General features: G+C 48.4%; 1 protein-coding gene across 1 annotated transcript in view; it reads left to right on the top strand.

Annotated features, from left to right (window-relative positions):
- MROH1 (maestro heat like repeat family member 1) overlaps positions 1-19,815 on the top strand; it is a 1,237,492-nt gene that overhangs the window by 657,248 nt on the left and 560,429 nt on the right. The window contains exon 20 of the mRNA XM_069221041.1: positions 1,413-1,532. Within this exon, the coding sequence (XP_069077142.1) occupies positions 1,413-1,532 (120 nt within the window). The remainder of the gene's footprint in view (positions 1-1,412; positions 1,533-19,815) is intronic.

Here is a 19,815-nt window from a genome sequence, read left to right as displayed (position 1 = left end):
GATCACATGTAACCAGAAGTCCATGTAGCAAAATAGCCGATCACATGTAGCAATAAGTCCATAGAGAAAAAAAGGCCAACACGTGTTTCGTCTTCAAGACTTTGTCAAGGCTTCCAAAGTGTAGAACATATATAAAGATATGGTTGAACCATACAAAGTACTGCTGGGGGTCATAAATCTTTTAGGAGAAGTCAAATGGTGCTGGAGAGATGCATATTGGCCCTGATAAGCCTCGGAGTTCTGGTAAACACCACCCGTGCCGGTCGCGTCGGGAATCAACAGACCGGATCTCTACTTAATTCCTGAACATTATCGGGATCTACACTACGGGTGTGTCCTGGCCATTCTTCTAGACTTAACTGATGTGTTTCTATGACCCTTTAGGGGGGTCAGATGATTACACAATGTAATCTATGGTATTTTCCATCTGTCTGATGAATATATTTGTAAATTAATGCGTAGTAGTGTGTAATAAATGTACTTTTATTTTTCCAAATAAAAACAGACTGAACAATTATTTATTGAGTTGTTATTACTGTATGCCAACGAATGGTGATTACTATCCCAAACCACGTCCCTTGAGTAGGCCTTGGACCGCTCTGCTCTGCCACTCTGAGAGTCAAGCACTACAATGGGGTGTTTGGCTCCCAGTGGAGTGTGAATGATCAATCCATTACCTGTGCTGGCCACACAACTGACGCCACCTACTGGCGCGCAGTGATACTGCTCACAAAACCATTTCCGGATCCAGTCTGAAGCCTGAAGATAATTCTAAGTTAAGAAATCTGCGACTAAATATAGTCTCTATCAGAAAAGGCATTACCAAAGGTAAGCAACATGCTTCAATTAGAATTCATACAGTGCAGAACTAGGATTACAAGTAACACTTCCCTAACACTCGCGTTTGAGAATTCATAGACTAAATTCCATCATTCTGAAAGACTCCGAACTCCATCCTTGTTGAGAAATAGTAAAGCTAGTTCCCCTACAGGTCCTACTATACCGCCTTTAAATATCTGCCAACATTGCTTTTGCACTGATTGTCAAAGACCAAAAGGATACTAAGAATAACAATGGATATTAGTCCGGTAGAAAGTGAATTGAACCCACAGTACTGTTCAGACATCTCCAGAAATCCTGCAATACGTCAAGCAGAAGGGATGCTGTATCTGCTGAGATAAATGACACTTGGCTGACACTCTGCGTTTTGAAACTTCCTCATCAGTGGCACCAAAAGAGACACATAACAAGTCATGATGTGTTATGTTTTGGAAGTTATCTCTGTGCATGTCATTTCTGGGTAATTGTATTTGCGGAGTCTGATGTTAAGTAGCTGATTTAATGCAATTTTGAATTGTATATTTCTATAGTGGCTTTGATGTATTTGCTTATAGATTTTTGTGTTTCTTTAGAACTTCCTCTACAAGTGCATAGGAACTGTCCTGAGGATTAGTTCCAACAAAGACATGGTGAGCAGGCAGCTGCAGGAACTGCTGGCAACAGCTAGATACCAGGAAGAAGGTGAAAGAGAGGTGAGTTATCAGGTATCCTTGCCTATCATGTAGAATTAACTTGCATCGCCATGCTGCATTCATGTTACAGCTGCAACATGGTATAAAGATATGTTGTGACTGTTTGCAGGCAGCTTATCAGAAGTGGTATATTGCATAAAAGAGATGGAGAATAGAAGCAGAGACAATATGGTCTAAACCAAGATGGCAGAATGAATAGACTGTAAATACTTCTGGGGAGGTGTGGTTATGGTGCAGCCCGATGGCGAACATAGAGTAGACAAGCTACCTTCCTGGCCTGCTTAATCCATCAGCATCATTGGGGGTTGGGACCCCAGACCTTTCTCCAATCTAGTGCCTTGTGCATGTTCCTGGGACTGCTGTGCTCTCACAGATTTGGAGTGAAGGCTCTCACCAAGGGGGGGGGGGAGGGCTCTCTTACGTCAGTTGAGGGATATCTAGGAGGCTCTCCATGTGACAGTTGATGCACGTGGTGCCCGCTTCAGCCTTAAGGCCCTGAACACGTGCTGCCCACCCACTCCAGACGAGCCTGCAAGCTGAAGCGCCACCCTCTGTGGCGAGGTGTACTTTTGGATGCCTCCCTTGACATAGTACAAATAGAGCTTGCTGACTAGCAAAGGTAAGCCCCCGTGTGAGTGACAGGGCTTGGGCCCATTAGGGCAGTCTTGCTTTGGGACTGCACTGGCCTGGTGGTGTGGGGCCCTCTGTGGTCATGCATCAACAACTGAGCCTACTGCGTGATTCCAGTGGGCCTTAGTAAAAAAAAAAAAAAAGCACCCACTTGCTGGCTCCTGCCAGGGCCTGCTGTCCCGAGGGAGCCCCATAAACTTGGAATCACAGGCCTAAGAGCTCAGACTCAGCCTGGCTCTTCATGGCTAGTGCTGAATCTGTAAACACCTAAAGAATAATCCCATGGCATCATGGACTTCTTCCTGACAGTGCCCATAACATCAGGGACTGCTTTTACCACCCAATCATGAAGTGGCCCATTAGTGGGACACAGGGATAAGGTGGGTCCTGACCAGGGCCCACATCTACCATCCGGTCAGTGGAGCAACTGACCCGCCAGCACCTTATGTCGGATGACTCTTTTACCCTACTCAGACCTTGCATGTCATACATTCTTTGGCCTACCTGCCTCTGGACTTGCAACAGACCTCTCAGAGTGCTCCTGGTGGGGGTACATCCTGCGGCTTCCCTGGGATTGGGCTGCTGAAGTCATTGAGGCCCTTCACAATTGATGAGGCTGCCAGTAACATAAATGGGCCCTTCCCTCTGACATGCTACCCAAGTTATAAACTGGGCATGCCTCCATCCTAACTTTTCCACAAAAACCTACTCTCATTGTTGGGGATTTTGGGGATAACGCAAGCCTCTTCATTGGACTGCTGCGTACTGTTTTGACATTGCTGTTACTGCTTGGCCTGCAGTGAACCCTAACACTGCCTTTGAAGGTAGACACAGTGGCAATCGAGGTAAGGCTGTTACGTGACGATCATTGCAAACTGTCAGAGGAAGTTGAAGAAGAATGAAGCATTTTTACAAGAACCTCAATCGAAGGTTGGCTATCTTCACAAGTGGTTCCTTCTAGCCTCTTACTGAGGAGAGCCAAGTGGACTTTGATGGGATGTGTATTATGATCTTTCCAGACTACACACCTGTAGTGCAACACAGCCGTACTTCAGTCCTTGGAGTCAGTTGCAAACTCAGAGGCCTCTCTGCCCTTCCCGGATAAACTTTTTCACTGTACCAGAAAATGCAAGAGATTGGGTGAAACAACAAGAGACGGCCCCTATTGTAGGCCCCTCGACTGGGTTAGCCCTCTCTACGTAGGCCTCCTCACAACAAAATGGTTCCCTCATTAATCCACTTCCAGATGGAGAGGATTGAATTGCTGTCTATCGTCTCTCAGTTGTGCGATCCAGGTGCTCTGCTTTTAATGACTCTGTCACTGCCCCTTCTGACTGAGGCTTGATCAGCTCCCTGCTAAGTGCCGTTTTATTGTCCCCTTCCACCTGTCACACTTCGAGCAGTAGATGACATTGTCTGACCTCACAGATCTTTCAGAGCAATCTCTTTTGTAAATGCTTGCCACTCACTGTTTGATCTTGTATTATTTGTCCTTAGTCTCTGTTATTGACATCGCAAGATACCCATATTGCCTCACATCACCACCCATGCTGCTGTTTTTAACATTTTTCCTTCCTGAATGGCCTGTCTTGGTCCTCCCTTCATAACTTGCACTCTGTTACTGCTAAGTGAGTGGGTAGACTGGGCTGAGTCATCATCAGAATTGGTGCCTGTCATCCTTTGCTGTTGTGCAGCCTGTTCCTGATGCTCCTTAGTGGGCTAGCCTTAGGGAAGTTATTTCCTCCCTCCCCTCCCCTGCCTCTGCTGCGCCAACTCTACATGCTCCCTATTCATCGTTTTATGCTTGCATTTAATTTGTTGATGCGAAATGTGCATAGCATGACCTAATCAAAAGAGCAATATGAGACTTATGCCTCCTTTAAACATAGGGGTCACAATTTTTCACTCAACCACGAATAAGCTTTGGCAAATTCAGTGAATTTGACGCTTAAACAAAGAAAACTTTGGTTAAAGTAAAATGTAGCTACTTTTAGTTAATTTCGGCGACCAACTCGAGCAGCTTAAGGGGATTAGCAAAGACCCCATGGAACAGTTACCTCCAAGAAGAAACAGTCTACAGTGTCCAGTTTGTTAATTGCAACTTGCCTTTGATTTCTATGGGGTTGTCCTGATGCAAGAGATACAGGATGCTGAAGAATGCTGCAAGTCAGCGGTGGACTTGCTGTTGCTACTCTGCTTTCCACAGTCCTGGCAGGGCAACTTTGGCCACAGTGGTCAATGTCCCTTAAAGTACTCTTTGGCCCAGCAAAAGTCTAGGTGCCACTGCACTACTTATCTCTGGTCACTGCCAAACCATTTGTTCCCGTCTTCTGGCGATAGCTTTCCTGTACTGTGATGGCTCTCCCAGATCCACCAGTCTAAGGTGCAGTATTTGAGCATTGATCCTCTGGCTCCCAGGCTGAGCTGCAGCAAGGAACGACGAACCAGTGATCTGGACTACCAGCTTGCCCAAGCAGGTTTCCTCATCTTTTGTGGCCTTGTGCTGCAATCTGGAAGTCAGCCGAATGACTTAGTCTCTGCTCCTGTCTTGGTTCGGGGGATGACTTCCCCATGAGCAGAACACAGTCCTCTCTTTGCTTACTCTAAGAGGCGCAGTTGCAGTCCAACTTCAGTACAGCTTCTCTTTGCCAGGTCCTCGGCCAGCAGGGCAGACCTCCTTTTGTCCAGGTGAGATCTGAGTTCTTTGGGCCAAGGGGGGCACTTTTATGCAAAGAAAGTGTTGTTAAAGGAGAATGTGATACCTAGCAATTGGGTAAATTGGATCCCACCCACCTGATGACAACTTCCTATGAAGTGTGGCATCTAGCTGTTCCAAAGTGCTCAATCCCAAGATGTCTGAACCTCTGTCGGTGTGAGGAGATTGATAGCCCACCCTAGAGGTGTGCTACCTCTAGGCTACCTGCCCACTGAAAAAACGGTACGCTCAGTATCCCCTCACTCTCTTAGACTAAGGAGGAGCCACTTCGTTTTTTTATAGAATTTTATTGGTATTTTACATGAAACACACTGCACCGTAGGTTGCATATATGTTATAAAGTAATCATGATCTGAGTAAAGTATGTACTTTAAGTGATGCATACAACCCATCTGGTGAAAAACAATCTAACATTGTCCAGAAGGTTGTCTGGAGGTCAGACCTTTTTGCGCAGTCGTAAAATGTCAGTGGAAACCCAGAGCAGCAAAATGGCAACCTACTAAAGTAGCCCTTTGCCTACCAGTGACTTTAAATTTGATTTAACCAATAAATCAGAGTTAATGCACTGATTCTTTTGAAAGCTTCATGTACCAATCTTATTGGTAAATGTCTCATTCAGGAGTTAGCAGGGCTGAGATATCAGCCTGTACGACTGTACTTTCCAGTTGGGCCAACAGTCTCTCTCCCAGGAAAAATGACAATTGAGTGTTTTTACTGTCAGAACATTCACAAATACTAAATCCTTCCCTACGACTCAATATGCCTGCTTTTGGGTAGACCTTTAAATATTAAAAAGTGAGTTTTGATCCTTTCCATTGCTTGAAATGTTGAATTAGCAGTTTTACAACTGCTACTGCCAGCCAACAGTGGCAGACTTAGAGTCCTGTTTTTGCCTTGTCTCACTCGTGGTGGCACAACTAGTGCTGCAATCCACGAGAGACACTAACCCTAAGTAACCCAGGTACCCTATATGAGCCAGACCCCCCAGGATGTTGCGATTAGCAAAAAATATCACGAAATCAGCATTGTTGTAAAAATCCGGCAATTGTTCAAAAAAGTGCCTGCAAACATTGTCATTGTAAATAAATCAAGGTTGACCCTGTTTTAATTGGCTCTGCTCTGTGCTGAGAAAATAAAAGGAGGGTGAGCAACAGGTTAACAGGCGGCAGAGATGTTAAGTGTCTGTTGTCTGCCTTTAAAATGCAGTCACCCCCTCTTGCGTCTCCTTTCTCTCGTAGTAAACACCCCTCCCCAACAATGCCTTGACATTCATGGCCTCTCTCCTCACCCCCACGGCCCTCCCAATCCCGAATCTCCAGTGTACCTGTCCCTCCAGTTGCCCCTGCTGCCCTGAGGACCTCAGGAATAGAGGTTGTCTGATGCCAGAGAGAGCAGTTTTCAAATTTAGAAGTGCACTCTTTGGCATCAGACACCGTCCTGTTCCGAGGCCTGCTGGACATTTCTGTCTGGTCAAAGAAAGTGACTGGTCAGAGTCTTCACTAGTGACTGAGCTATATTTTTGTGACAAGCACTTGTTCTGCCTGCCACAAAAATACCGCAAATGTTGGGGTTTGAGATCACACATTTTGCTTTTTTTGCAGCAAAATGTGCCATTGCAGGCTGTAAAATCCTGCGGGTTCTGATTAGGAACTTGAAATAAGCCAAGTTATTCCATTTGGGGTTAGCCAATAAATCATTTTCCCTTTAAGGGTCAGAGCACATGCACTGAGTCCTGATTAGCAGAGCTTAGGGAATTTCTGAGTCATTACATCTGTGCCTAGGGGTCAAAAAAGGAGCAAACAGTAGGAGTGAACTTGCAAAAAGCCTGTCTTCTCACACTTTTCTTTTCCCTTTTCAATCTGGCTGTTTCTCCTGTGTTTTTTCTCACCTTCCCAATCCATTAAGATTCCTGTCATGTAGTTTTTTCATGTAATTTCTTTTTTCCAGTTCTTTTACTATTTAAAGACCTCAGTCTGGTAGGTGGGAACATCACACCAAGCCTTGTTGGTTCACTTATTTCCTCACTACCTCCACTTGCTGATTCTTAATCCTCACTCTTGAAGAATTTGTCTTTTGGATCCTGGATTTCTGTTTTTTTTTAGCAAGACATGTTTACGCCTTTGGCTTTTTCCTCCTATGAAGATGGCAGCCTCTTAAGGACACTCCAGTATGTGGTGACACTGTGGTTTCTGGAAACATTCGCCTGTACTTCAGATAGTGCACGATTCGGACTGGATTGCCGTCCTACTTGGTAGACCTTACTTCATGAACACAGGCCTACTACAATCCTTGGCGAACCTCTCAGCCCAACATTTTTGTTGGTACATTTTCTCTTGGTTCATAGGGGCCATTGCAACGGTGTGCTGGAAATTCACTTTGATAGGTTGCAACCTCCACTGCCTCACACACCCATGACCCCACATCACTGAATACTTTTTTGCAGTGGAATTCTCACTGGTCCCTAGTGAACGTTTGGAGGGCCATTCACCCTGATGCTAGGGAATACTATTTATCCTCCCTTCTCCCCATTCTCACCCTTCAGGTCCATCTGGATCACTTTCTCTGCCCCTCTGCCATACAGCTCCTGGTTTCCGATATTGAGTATATCTTCAAGTCAATTCTGGATCACAATCCCTTGCTACTAGAGCTCACCTGGGGCAGACAAGCTGCAGCCCTCCACATTGGAGAACTCAGCCTTTCGGTAGTCCAAAACCCATAATGTTGTCGAAGACAGCGGCATAGCCATCTCCCATACAGCTGAGAGGGACGCCTTTAAGGCTGTACAGAGAGCCTATTCTATACGGTCAGTAATTGGTTCCAAAAACAATGGAGCAAAAATTGGGGAAAATCAAGCCCTCAAGATTTCAAGCTGACAGCTCCTGCTGATAATACATTGAAAGTGGCGCTGCTAGGGTGTGCCATGCTAGACTGATTGAATCACTAGGTTGAACAGACTATAAAGTAACACACTCTGAGGATGAAAAATCCAGGAGATTCCTTGCATGGTGAATCAAACAAGATGCAGCAAAAAAACTAATCTCTACCATTTGCCTTTCCCTAGGCAAGATTGCGTACTTGCATACATTACATACAGGCCTTAAATCGCTTTTGGATCGAATTTTACAGCACCCATATGGACCTTTTGTTTTAGAGAGCAGCAAAATTATACAGCTTCATCCTACCTGGAATGACATAATGCCCTTCTATGCGGGAGTCCCTCCTGGTTTCCATTCCCAAATCAGGATGCAATCTTATAGATATTTCTTACTACAGGCCCTAGCCATCCTCAGCAAAGACTATAAGTAAAAATGTGGTGGCCCGATTATTGGGGATCATACCTGAATTGGTCCATCCTGATCAAAATGGCTTTATTCCTGGCATATCTACTCAATATGCGTTGTCATAGATTACAGGAAGAGTTGCTGTCAAATTGGCCCTTTGTTACCTGCCTAGGCTTCATCTTGGAAAAACAACTTTTTTCTGTCTGTTGTCAATGTGTGTGGCTGTGCTCACTGGGATCCTGCTAACCAGGACCCCAGTGATTATGCTGTCTCCTTTCTAACTTGGTAACTGTACCTTTTTTTCCCCACAATTGGCACACTGGCCCCCGCCCATGTAAGTCCCTAGTATATGGTGCTGATGGTATTGGGGTACCAGGGGATCCCTATGGGCTGCAGCAGTTTTTCTGCCACCCATGGGGAACCCTTGCAAAGTGTTCTGCAGGTCTGCCATTGCAGTCTGCGTAAAACAGGTGAATGCACCCGTTTTCACTACAGGTCACTGCACCAGGTCACTATAAGTCACCCCAATGATAGTCCGTCTGAGTGGCCAGGCAGGTGATGTCTGAGCCCCCTCCTGATAGGTGCTTACCTGGCTAGGTGACCAATCCACCTTTCAGGGCTATTTAGGGTCGCTCTGGGGTGGGTCCTCAGATTCAACTTGCAAGATTCCAACAGGACTCCTCTGCAACCTCCACTTTGACATCTGGCCTCCGGAACTGTGATTGAAACCTCCAGAACCCGACAAGCTGCCTCCAAGAAGAACTCTTCTGCAACAGTGTTTCCTGGGCTCCTGCCAGCAATTGCAACATCTCCACCGGCTGTGCATCCACTGAGGGCGGCGTGTATTCAGTCTGCCCTAGAAGAAAGAAGGAATCTCCCTTGGAGTGAAGGAGTCACTCCCCCTGCATCCTCAGGCACATGCTTCAACAACGACCGGCTGCGTGAATCTCCTTTCATCTTGAGCTGTGTGGATCCTGCATCATGGGTGGTGGTCTGGAGTACTCCTCTTGGTCCTCTCTACCAGCTTTCCAACTTTGGTGAAAGTAAGCCTCTGCCTTCCCACGCAGGAGAGTACCCCCGTGCACCCGCGTCTCTTGGAGCTGCCAAGGCTTGTTTGCTTCTCCTCCAAGGGATCTTCAGGTGACGTGTAGCTCCAGTCCCCAGCACTCCTTTCTGTGACGCACAGCCCTCTGCATGGTTCTCTTGCGGCGTGGGATCACTTTCTGTAGTGCTGCGTGGGCTCCTTTGGAAACGTCTGTGTCCTCCTCCTGTGGTTGCTGCCTCCGCTTCTGTGGGTCCTCTGTGTCGCTGAGGGTCCCCTGTTACTCCCCGTCCTGGGTTGAGTCCTCCTGGGCCTTGCTGGTCCTCAGCAGCACCACCTTTCCACTAACTGCAAGTTTGCCTTTGCCAAGGCTTGTTGGTGGAATTCCTGTACCGATCTCCGGTCTGCAATCTTCACTCCAGCGTGGGACATCTTCTGCATCCATCAGGAACTCTCCTCCAGCTCTAGGGCTGCAGTGCTGACCTGTTGTTCCTCACCGTCGACCAACTCCTGCAAGTAGAGCTGGGTGGGTAGTAGCTCCTACTCCTCCTGGACTCCACTGTGATTTTTATACTTGGTCCCCTCTCTTCACGGGTCCTCTTCTTCAGGAATCCACCTCTGGTTTCTTGCAGTCTTGTCTGGGTGTTCTTCTTTTCTTCTTTTTCCTCCTTTTGGGTTGTTTGGGGAAATTCCAGTGATATACTCCTGTTGTCCTGGTAGCTCAGGGGTAGTGTGTTACACCTCTGTGGTTTTCTAGTACTCCCAGCTCCCTCTACACATTCCACTTGCATAGGTGGGGGTCCTATGTTTACATTCGGTTTTTTTTGGTATATGGTTTAGGCTCCCCCCAAGGTCACTATTGGTTATTGCTATTTGCACTGTTTTTAACCTTTTCTATGCCTATTACTATTCACTAGTGTATATATTTAGTGTTTTACTTACCTCCTATTGGAGGGTTGCCCTTCTAGTATTTTGTGGCATTGTGTTACAAAAATAAAGTACCTTTAGTTTTGTACAACGGAGTGGTTTCATTCATGTGTGTAAGTGTTGTGTGACTACAGTGGTTTTGCATGAGCTCTGCATGTCTCCTAGATAAGCCTTGGCTGCTCATCCACAGCTGCCTCTAGAGAGCCTGGTTTCTAGACACTGCTGGAATCTTGCAAGCCGAATCTGAGAACCCACCCAAGAGAAAGACCCTAAATAGCCCTGAAAGGGGGATTGGTCACCTAGCCAGATAAGCACCTATCAGGAGGGGGCTCTGATGTCACCTCCATTGACTAACCACTAAGATGCTCCCAGAGTTCCCTGCAACAAGATGGCAGAACCCAGGGATCCTTTGGAAGAGCTCTGAGCACCACCCCTGGGGTGGTGATTGATAGGGGAGTGGTTACTCCCCTTTCCATTGTCCAGTTTTGCGCCACAGCAGGGACTGGGGGTCCCTGAACCGGTGTGGAGTGGTTTATGCTCGGAGGGCACCAAATGTGCCCTTCAAAGCATGTCAGTGGCTTTGGGAGGCCACCCCTCTCAAGCCACTCACACCGATTTCCAATGGGAGAGGGTGTTACCTCCCTCTCCCAAAGGAAACCCTTTGTTCTGCCTTCTTTGCATTGATCAGATCAAGCAGCAGGAGGGCAGAAAGCTGTCTGAGGGGTGGCAGCAGCTTGGGCTGCCCGGAAAACCCTGTAAGACTGGTGGTAGCAATGCTGGGGGGGGGGGGTCCTCTAATGAGCCCCGGGAGTGCATGGAATCATACTTCCAATACTTGCAACAGTATTGGGATATGATTCCGGCATGTTTGATGCCAAATATGCACAGGTTCGGAGATACAGTTATGTAGCTGGATATAGGTAGTGACCTATGTCCAATACAAGTGTAAAATGGTGTCCCAGCACTCACAAAGTCCAGGAAAATGGGCCTGGAGTTTGTGGGAGCACCTCTGCTAGTGCAGGGGTGCCCTCACACACATGTACCTTCACCCTGCCCTCTGGGCTGAGGGCTTACCATAGGGGTGCCTTACAGTGACCTGGGGCAGTGACCACCCGTTTCACTCACACTGCAGTGGCAGGCCTGCTGAGTCCTTTGCATGGGCTCCCTATGGGTGGCAGCATAACTGCTCCAGCCCATAGGGATCCTCTAGTACCCCAATGCCCTGGATACCTAGGTACCATATACTAGGGGCTTACATGGGGGGACCAGTATGCCAATTGTGGGAAGAAAAAAGTACATTTACCAAGTTAGAAGGGAGGGAGCAAAATCACTGGTGTTCTGATTTTCAGGATCCCAGTCAAACACACTGACCAACAGGCAAAACGTGGGGGTAACCATGCTAGAAAGAGGCAGCTTTCCTACAAGGATACTGCATTCGCATTCCATTTTTTTTAGTATATGGTTTGGGCTCCCCCTAAGGTCACTATTGTCTAACTGCATTTGCACTGTTTTCTATTACTTTCTATGCCTATTGCTGATTACTAGTGTACATATCTAGTGTGTTACTTACCTCCCATAGGAGGGTTGCCGCTGTAGTACTTTATGGTAATTGTGTCACTAAAATAAAGTACCTTTATTTTTGTAACACTGAGTGTTTTCTTTCATGTGTGTAAGTGCTGTGTGACTACAGTGGTATTGCATGAGCTTTGCATGTCTCCTATATAAGCCTTGGCTGCTCATCCAGAGCTACCTCTAGAGAGTCTGGCTTCTAGACACTGCCTACACTTTACTAATAGGGAATACCTGGACCTGGTGTAAGTACATAAAAGTACCCGACATACACCAGGCCAGCTTCCTACAGCCTGTCACAGATAGATGTCTGTGGCAGACCCCTGCTTGCAGTTGTGGTCAGACTCCAAGGACCATAAACACACCAAGACCTGTGAGGACTGCCGTACCATACACCCAGAGTCACTGAGGGTGTGGAACTTCAAGCTTCTTGTTACCCAATGTTGGATGACTCCGCGACTCTCAAGATGTTGGTCACGTGGAAGGTCCTGGAATCGTTCGCAGAGCCACACTGTACAATTGTCCTCGCAATCCAAGTTGTCAGGGAATTCTGGTAAGCCGCACAAGAAGTCAAAGAGGTCTTCCACTTCACTGCGTCCGTAAAAGTCATCCGATGAGGTGTAGGAACATCAGCACTCCAGGCCTCACGCTTAGGCAGAGCCTGAATCAGGGTCCGCTCCACACTTCCCTGATTTTCCAGGAGCTGGAGTGACCCCCGCCCAGCTCAAAGAATTTAACAGCTCAAGCACTTCATTTTGGGGCGTCCGGCCTCTTTGAAGTGCCTTCAGTCCCTACTCTTTCGGGAAGAGCTTCTACAGGATCCCCTCCAGTGGGTTCGCCCTTGGTGCCAGTCAAGCCCCATGGATGCCTTGCTGGATCCAGAGCCCCGGGCCAGCCCAAGACCTTACTCAATGCCCTTTCTAGTGCTGATGCCCCCATTGCTGCAAGGGTCCCAATTCCATTCTGTAGGAAAGTGCCACTGTTGGCATGGTTACCCCCCACACACTTTTTGCATAGTGTTGATTCCAACTTTGAAAGTGTGCTAGGATCCTGCTAACCAGGCCCCAGCACCAATGTTCTTTCCCTAAAACTTTACAATTGTTTCCACAATTGCCTCAGCCCTGGCACACAGTTAAGTCCCTTATAAAAGGTACCCATGGCAGCAAGGGCCCTGTGGCCAAGGAAGGTCTCTAAGGGCTGCAGCATGTATTGTGCCACCCTAGGGGACCCCTCACCAAACACATGCACACTGACCAACACGACGACGCCTGCAGCCTCAATCCAGAGGACCTCCCGACCGATATCCCATCGGACGAAGATTCCCGACGTCCAAGGAGACCCATGCACCCAGGCCCTCTTGCCTTGGGGAGTCCGACCGATGGTCCAGCAAAGTCCAGTGAACGCCTCTTCAGCATGTCCAGCTTTTGGTTTCCCGCAACTGACCCCCTGGACCCAGCATCTTTTCTGACCCCCGTGATTCTTCCATTGAAAAGCATTGGGCGCACAGCTCGACGTTCACACCCTGCTGCCCCTGTGCTGCTAAGGATGTGTGTTTAGTGTGATCCTGTTCCACCACCCCTCCGGTGCTGACCTAAACACCCCCTCCCCCCCCCCCCAGGCCTGTGTCTTGAAGACACAGGTAGTTACCTGCAATCTGCTTTCTACAGAGCACCCCCAGTCCTCATAGGATTCCATTGTAAACGCAGCGCTAACTTTGACCTCTGCACCCAGCCTGCCCTGTGTTGCTGGCGGTGCACTTTTGGGCTCAGCCTAAACTTCGACCTGTGGACATCTTAACCCCCAAAGACTGAATTGTAAGTTGTGTACTTACCTGTGTTCTGTGATCCTGGTTAGCAGGATCCCAGTGGAGACAGTCTAAACGCATTGATAAACAGGTAAAAAGTGGGGTAACCGTGCCAAAATGAGTGAGTTTACTACAACTGACGTCAGTGACCCCCTGTGACAGGTGGTCACTGTGCAAAGTGACCAAGCCCACTGTTAGGGCTATTTAGGGTCTCCCTTGTGGGTGGGTCTCCAGATTCTGCATGCAAGCCTCCACCTGTATCGACCTCTTTTGCCCGTGGTCACCAGAAGTACAATTGGACTCTTCTGGAACCGACAAGCTAGCAACTTCCGAGATGTCCTTGCCTTGCAGCATTGTTTCCCTGGCTCCTTCCAGCAATTGCAACATTTCCAGGGCTGTGCATCCTCTGGGGTCGGCAAGGCTTGAGCTGCACCAGGAAGCAAGACGGAATCTCTCTTGAAGTGAAGGAGTCATTCCCCTGCATCTTCAGGCACCTAATGCAACAAAGTTCGGCTGCATGGTTCTGCCCTTCTGTGGAACTGCATGGTTCCTGCAGCACAGGTTGTTGTCTGGAGTGGCCCCCTAGGTCCTCTCCTGCCCTCTGTCCATTTTGGGAGACAGTGAAACCTTGTCTCCTTATAGGACTGTGTCCCTGTGCAGCATGGCTCTTGCAACAACTAAGGATTGTTGACTCCTGCTCCAAGGGATCTTCAGGCTCCCACTAGCACCTATCTATCTCCAGCACTTCACCCTTGCAAGGATAGTCTCTCCTCTGCTGCTCTTCGGATGTGGGACTCCTCTCTAGGTGTGCTGGTTGGCCCTCACTGCAACCTACTGTGCCTGTAGGGGCTGCAACTGCTTGTGATGGCTCTCCTGACTGCTGAGTGTCATCTTGGACTCCCCTCCAAGGTTCCGGGTCCCCTGGACCATGCTGGTCCTCTTCAGCCTTGCAACTCTTCTTTTGTGCCAATTTGCATTTGCCAAGGATTGTTGGTGGTTCTCCTAACCACTGACCATCTGCGACCCGGAGACCGATGTGGGACATCCTCTGCAGGACTCTCAAGACTGGCCTGCAACTCCACGGCTCCAGAGCTGATCATCTTCCCACGTTGACCCAGGTCTTCATCCAGAGAAGGGTGGGTAATGTCTCCTGCTCCATCTGGGCACTACATCGTGGACTGGACTCTGTCCCCTTCTTTTACAGGTCCTCTTCTTTCAGAATCCACCTTTAGGTTACTCTGGTTTGGTCCTGTTCTTGCAAAATCCCTTTTCTAAGTCCTCCTGTTAGTCCTTGGGAAGACCAGGTACTTACCTCTGCTCTCCTGGTCTCTCGGGCCACTTAGATCCTCACCTCTTGGGGTCCGAGTTCTCCCAGCTCCCCTCTAACTACTCCCTATCCTTAGGGGCTTCACGTCCCATTCTAATATTTTAGTATATGGTTTGGCCTTCCCCTAGGGCCCTATCTATTTCCTACAATTTCTTGCCAGTGCTTGTTGTTTCCTAGGCTAATGCCTAACTATAACTGTATATAGATATATATAGTTTGTACTTATCTCCAGTTGTGGGGACTGCCTTTAAGTAATCTAGTTCAGTGTTACTATAATAAAGTACCTTTACTTTTTGCAACACTGTGGGGTTCCCTTCAGGTGTGAGATGTTGCTGTGTGGCTGCTGTGGTATTGCAAGTGCTTTATACTCCTCCTAGATAAGTCTTGGCTGCTCATCCACAGCTACCTCTAGAGTGCCCTGCTTTCCTAGACACCGTCTTCATTCACTAATAGGGGTTGCCCGGACCTGGTATAAGGTGCCAACACCATAGGTGTCCACCACACACCAGGCCAGCTTCCTACATTGGTGGTGCAGTGGTGAGATAAGACACAATTGCTTGACCACTCTGTCACTGGTAACTTTTCCACAGAAAAGCCCACCACTAGTCTGTAGAGTACACTACATTCAGTAATTAGGACCATTAGGCTTCTAGTTTAGCTAAGTTGGGGGCCTAGCATTGCATCTACTCTAAACTCTTTAGAAAGTCTAGTTACGTAGAGTAGGTAGGTGCACCCACACTACTCTAGGGAAAATGTGTTTAATGGAAAACACAGCTGAAGCCTCAGAATCAAGTATGAGGACCTCAGTTTTCGGGGTTTAAGGGAGATGTCTGCTTACAGGAATCTAAAGACAATGAGAAATCTCAGTAAAACTATCCTTTAGGATTGCTCCTTCAAGCTGATAATCAGAGCACTGAGGAGCAGGAGGCAGAGATTGGCCTCCCACTCTTAGACTGGGAAGGCCTCGAAACTGGGGAATACACCAGTCCTGTGGGGAGCACTTGTGGAAGTGAGAAGGGGGGGGCACCCAAGCAGGTGCACTTTTACTCCCTGGGGGTTGGCGCAAAGGGTCACCAGGAGGAGGAATAGGTCCTCATCTGTCCACACCCATGTCTCATTAGTGTCTGATGGGACCCACTGGTCTAACTCAGAATCCTTAGAAACGGAACTCAGTAAACTGAGATTAGAGAAAGCCAAACTGAGGATGCAACAGTTAGTCCTAGAAAGGGAGCCCTTGGCAGTGGAAAGGGAAAGGCAGAGTTTGGGGCTAACATTGCATGGTGGCAGCAACAATTTTAGGGACACCAGGGCCAGGGAGGACTCCTATAATACTTGGAACCTGAGTAAGTTTGTCCCACCTTACAAGGTTGGGGATGATATCCACAAGTGGTTCACTGCCTTGGAGAGGGTCTGTCAAGATCAGAGGGTCCCTCAGAGACCGTTGACAGCCATTTTGTGGTTCTCTTTTTCTGATAAAGGTAGGGACAAACACCTCACTGTCGGAAGAAGATGTTTATAGCTATCAGGCACTCAAGAATGTACTCCTTGATGGGTTTGGCTTAACCACTGAAGAGTACAGAATCAAATTCAGGGAGAATAGGAAGGAGCCCTCCCAGGATTGGGCTGATTTTGTAGACTGCTCTGTCAAGTACCTGGAAGCCTCGTTACATGGTAGCATGGTGCATGATTTTCAGGTATTTTGCAATCTACTTGTGAGAGAGCATATTCTTAATAATTGCACATCTGATAGACTGCATCAATTCCTGGTGGACTCCGATCTAACCTCTCCCCAAGAATTGGTAAGAAGGCTGACAAATGGGTTTGTACCGGGGTGGGTAGGAAAACCTCCTAAGGGGGTGACTCCAAGAAGAAGGATTCTTCTAGGAATCAGGTCAAGGGTGGGGACAAAGGAAAGAAAGATTCTTTATCAGGCACACAAAACTACTCTGGCGTGGGTCTCAGTCCTCTTCCCACAAGTAACCTTGGTTCTACATATGTAGACAGAAAGACCATAGGACAGATGACAGCATTTGTCCTAAAAAGAGCAACAAGGCTACTACTACTACTACTCCTGGTGCCCCTAGCTTTAGCAACAATAGCGGTAACAGTAGTCTGTCCAAAAGTGTAGCTGGGCTCACCTTGGGGGCTGTAGTGGGCTCTGGGTTAATCAGGGAGACCACTGAGGCGATTTTGGTCTCTGAGGGTGGCATTGACCTAGCCACCCTAGCTGCCTGTCCCCTTATTATGGATAAGTACAGCCAGCATCCCTTAATAAATTGTGTTGAGGCTGAGGCCTAAAGGGACACACGTGCCAGTGTCACAGTGGTGGCTGACAAAATTGTGTCACCTGCACAACACCTGCTTGGTCACACGCACCAACTGACTGATGCTCACAACAACACTCAGTGCCACCCCATGGTAGTTGTTGGCTTTAGCTAAGGGGAGTGGGGGGATGCTGGCCCTAAGAAAGTTGCAGTGTCCTCTGATCTATCTCTGGAGTGTCTGCTAGGTAAGGACTTGGAGACTTCAGCTTGGGCTGAATTGGAGTTGGAGGCCCATGCAGCAATGTTGGACATCCCTGGGCATAACGTTGCACTGACGAGAGCACAGGCTAAAAAGCAAATGGAGCAAGGGGCACTAGAGCCTGGTATAATGGCCCAGGAAGCTCATAAAAGAGAGGAAGGCAGGGTGAAAAGTTGCCCACTGTTTAGACTTTCAATGAGGATCTCACCCCTGAGGGAGAGGAATCTACATCTTGGGAGGAACTTACACCAGAGGAGCTTAAGGCTGACACAGCTGAGCTCTTAGGTCCAGGAGGACCCACCAGGGAAGAACTTAGCCTAGAGCAGAAGACCTGCCCTACTCTAGAAAGTCTGAGGCAGCAAGCTGCAGCTCAGGAAGCAGGGGGTGCCAGTGGGACCCATAGGGTCTACTGAGACAACAGCCTTCTTCATTCTGAGGCAAGGGACCCCAAACCTGGTGCGACCAGGAGGTTGGTCATTCCTCAGAAGGTTAGGGAGTTCTTGTTGACTTTAGCCCATGACATTCACAGTGCAGGCCATTTGGGCCCCAACAAGCCTTGGGTGAGACTTGACCATCACTTTCACTGGCTCCACATGTGTGAAGACACAAAAGAGTTTTGTCGCTTCTGTGTGACCTGTCAAGCCAGTGGTAAGACAGGTGGCACTCCAAAGGGCCCCTTCATTCCACTACCAGTGGGTGAGGTAACCTTTGGGAGGGTAGGGGTAGATAATGTTGCCCCCCTGGACCCTGCAACTACATCTCAGAATAGGTTTATACTGGTGGTGGTGGACCAATGCACCAAGTACCCAGAGGCAATTCCTCTTAGAACCACTTCAGCCCTGGCAATGGCCAAAGCGTTCCTAGGAATCTTTTCCAGGGTGCGTTTTCCTAAAGAGGTGGTATCAGACAGAGGTGCAAACTTCATGTCTGCATATCTTAAAGCCATGTGGAAGGAGTGTGGTGTAAAATAAACATTAACACTCCTTGTCACCCACAAACAAATGGGTTAGTTGAGAGCTTTAACAAAACCCTCAAAGGGATGATCATTGTATTCTCTGAAAAACACAGGAGATGGGATGTCCTATTGCCTTGTCTCCTTCACCTGCAGGGAGTGGGCTACAGCTCCTTTGAACTTTTGTTTGAACACTTGTTAGGGATCCACTTGCCCTTGTGAGAGAAGGTTGGGAACAACCTCTCAAGCCCTCCAAACATGAAATTGTAGCTTCTGCATTAGGCCTAAGATCCAGAATGGCTGAATTCGTGAAGAGGGCATCTAAAAATCTTCAGGCCAGCCATTAATTGCAGAAGCAGTGGAACTACCAGAAGGCTGTGCGGGCTATTTACCAGCAAGGACAAAGTGTGGGTCCTAGAGCGTGTAGCACCCAGGGCACTCCAAGATAAGTGAAGTGCCCCCACACTACTGTGGAAATAAAATGGTGAGGTCACCTACCTGTTGGACCAAGTCACTGCCATAAGCCCTCACAGGGTGCTTCATGTGAATCACCTGAAGTCTTACTACAAGAGGGCTGACGTGACACTGCCCACGGCCACTGATGAAGGTCAGGAGGATGTGAGTGAACCTCTCCCTGACCTGCTGTCTGACAGTCCAGTAGATGGCTCAGTATAAGGAGTAGTTCTTGCTGTCTGCCTCTCTGGCAAGCAAAAGGATGACTGTAGAAATCTCCCATGACCTATTTTTCCTCACTCCACAAAAAGAAGTCGTCTAAGCAGACTTCGATTTCTGTTTGACCGTTGGCCGACGAGGCGAGTCGGGAATGTCGACGTTCTGATCACGGGACCACAAAGCCGATGCCAGGACTGACTTTGAGTCCCCCTGAAGACCTATACCCAACCTCTCCCCCCCCCCCCCCCCCCCTTCCCCCTCTTCCAGGAGCCAGAGCGACCACTGCTCAACTCAAGGTGTTTTATGAAGCCATGCGCCTCGGAATTTGAGCATGCTGCCCCTGCTGGTGCGCCTTCAGGCCCTGCGGGGGTTGGCAGAGGCCCCATCAGGTTCCACACCTGTGGCTTCACCACTGATAAAGTCTCTTGGATTTGATATTGGATCTGGAACGACGCAGAGTCCAAACAGTTGGCCTCCTCTGGCGTCGTTCCCGACCTTGATGCTCCCCATGCCACCGGCACCCACCTGTGGTACAAGCCCCATCCTCGTACCTGTTGAGCTGGAATGGCATTGTACGAAGCCGATTCTGGCGCCGAAGGCTCCACCAGGAGACAGATGATTGCCTGAGTCTTATTATGATCAACCAGCATAGGTGAGGAAAGGGGGGGTATCAGGACCCTCTTGAGTATAGTTTGGAGCAAATGGACTGATATGAGGAGTTAGCAGAAGCCAGTGGACTGGACACCTCTCCAGATAATGGCATGCTCTCACCTCCTACCATGGCTACGAAGGCATGAGCGTCTTATGGTAGTGCGTAGGGCAGCTGAGGTCTTGGAGCTT

The sequence above is a fragment of the Pleurodeles waltl genome, chromosome 2_2, assembly GCF_031143425.1.
Source record: "Pleurodeles waltl isolate 20211129_DDA chromosome 2_2, aPleWal1.hap1.20221129, whole genome shotgun sequence".
In the NCBI taxonomy this organism is placed as follows: domain Eukaryota; kingdom Metazoa; phylum Chordata; class Amphibia; order Caudata; family Salamandridae; genus Pleurodeles; species Pleurodeles waltl.
This window is presented reverse-complemented; position numbering and strand designations above follow the sequence as displayed.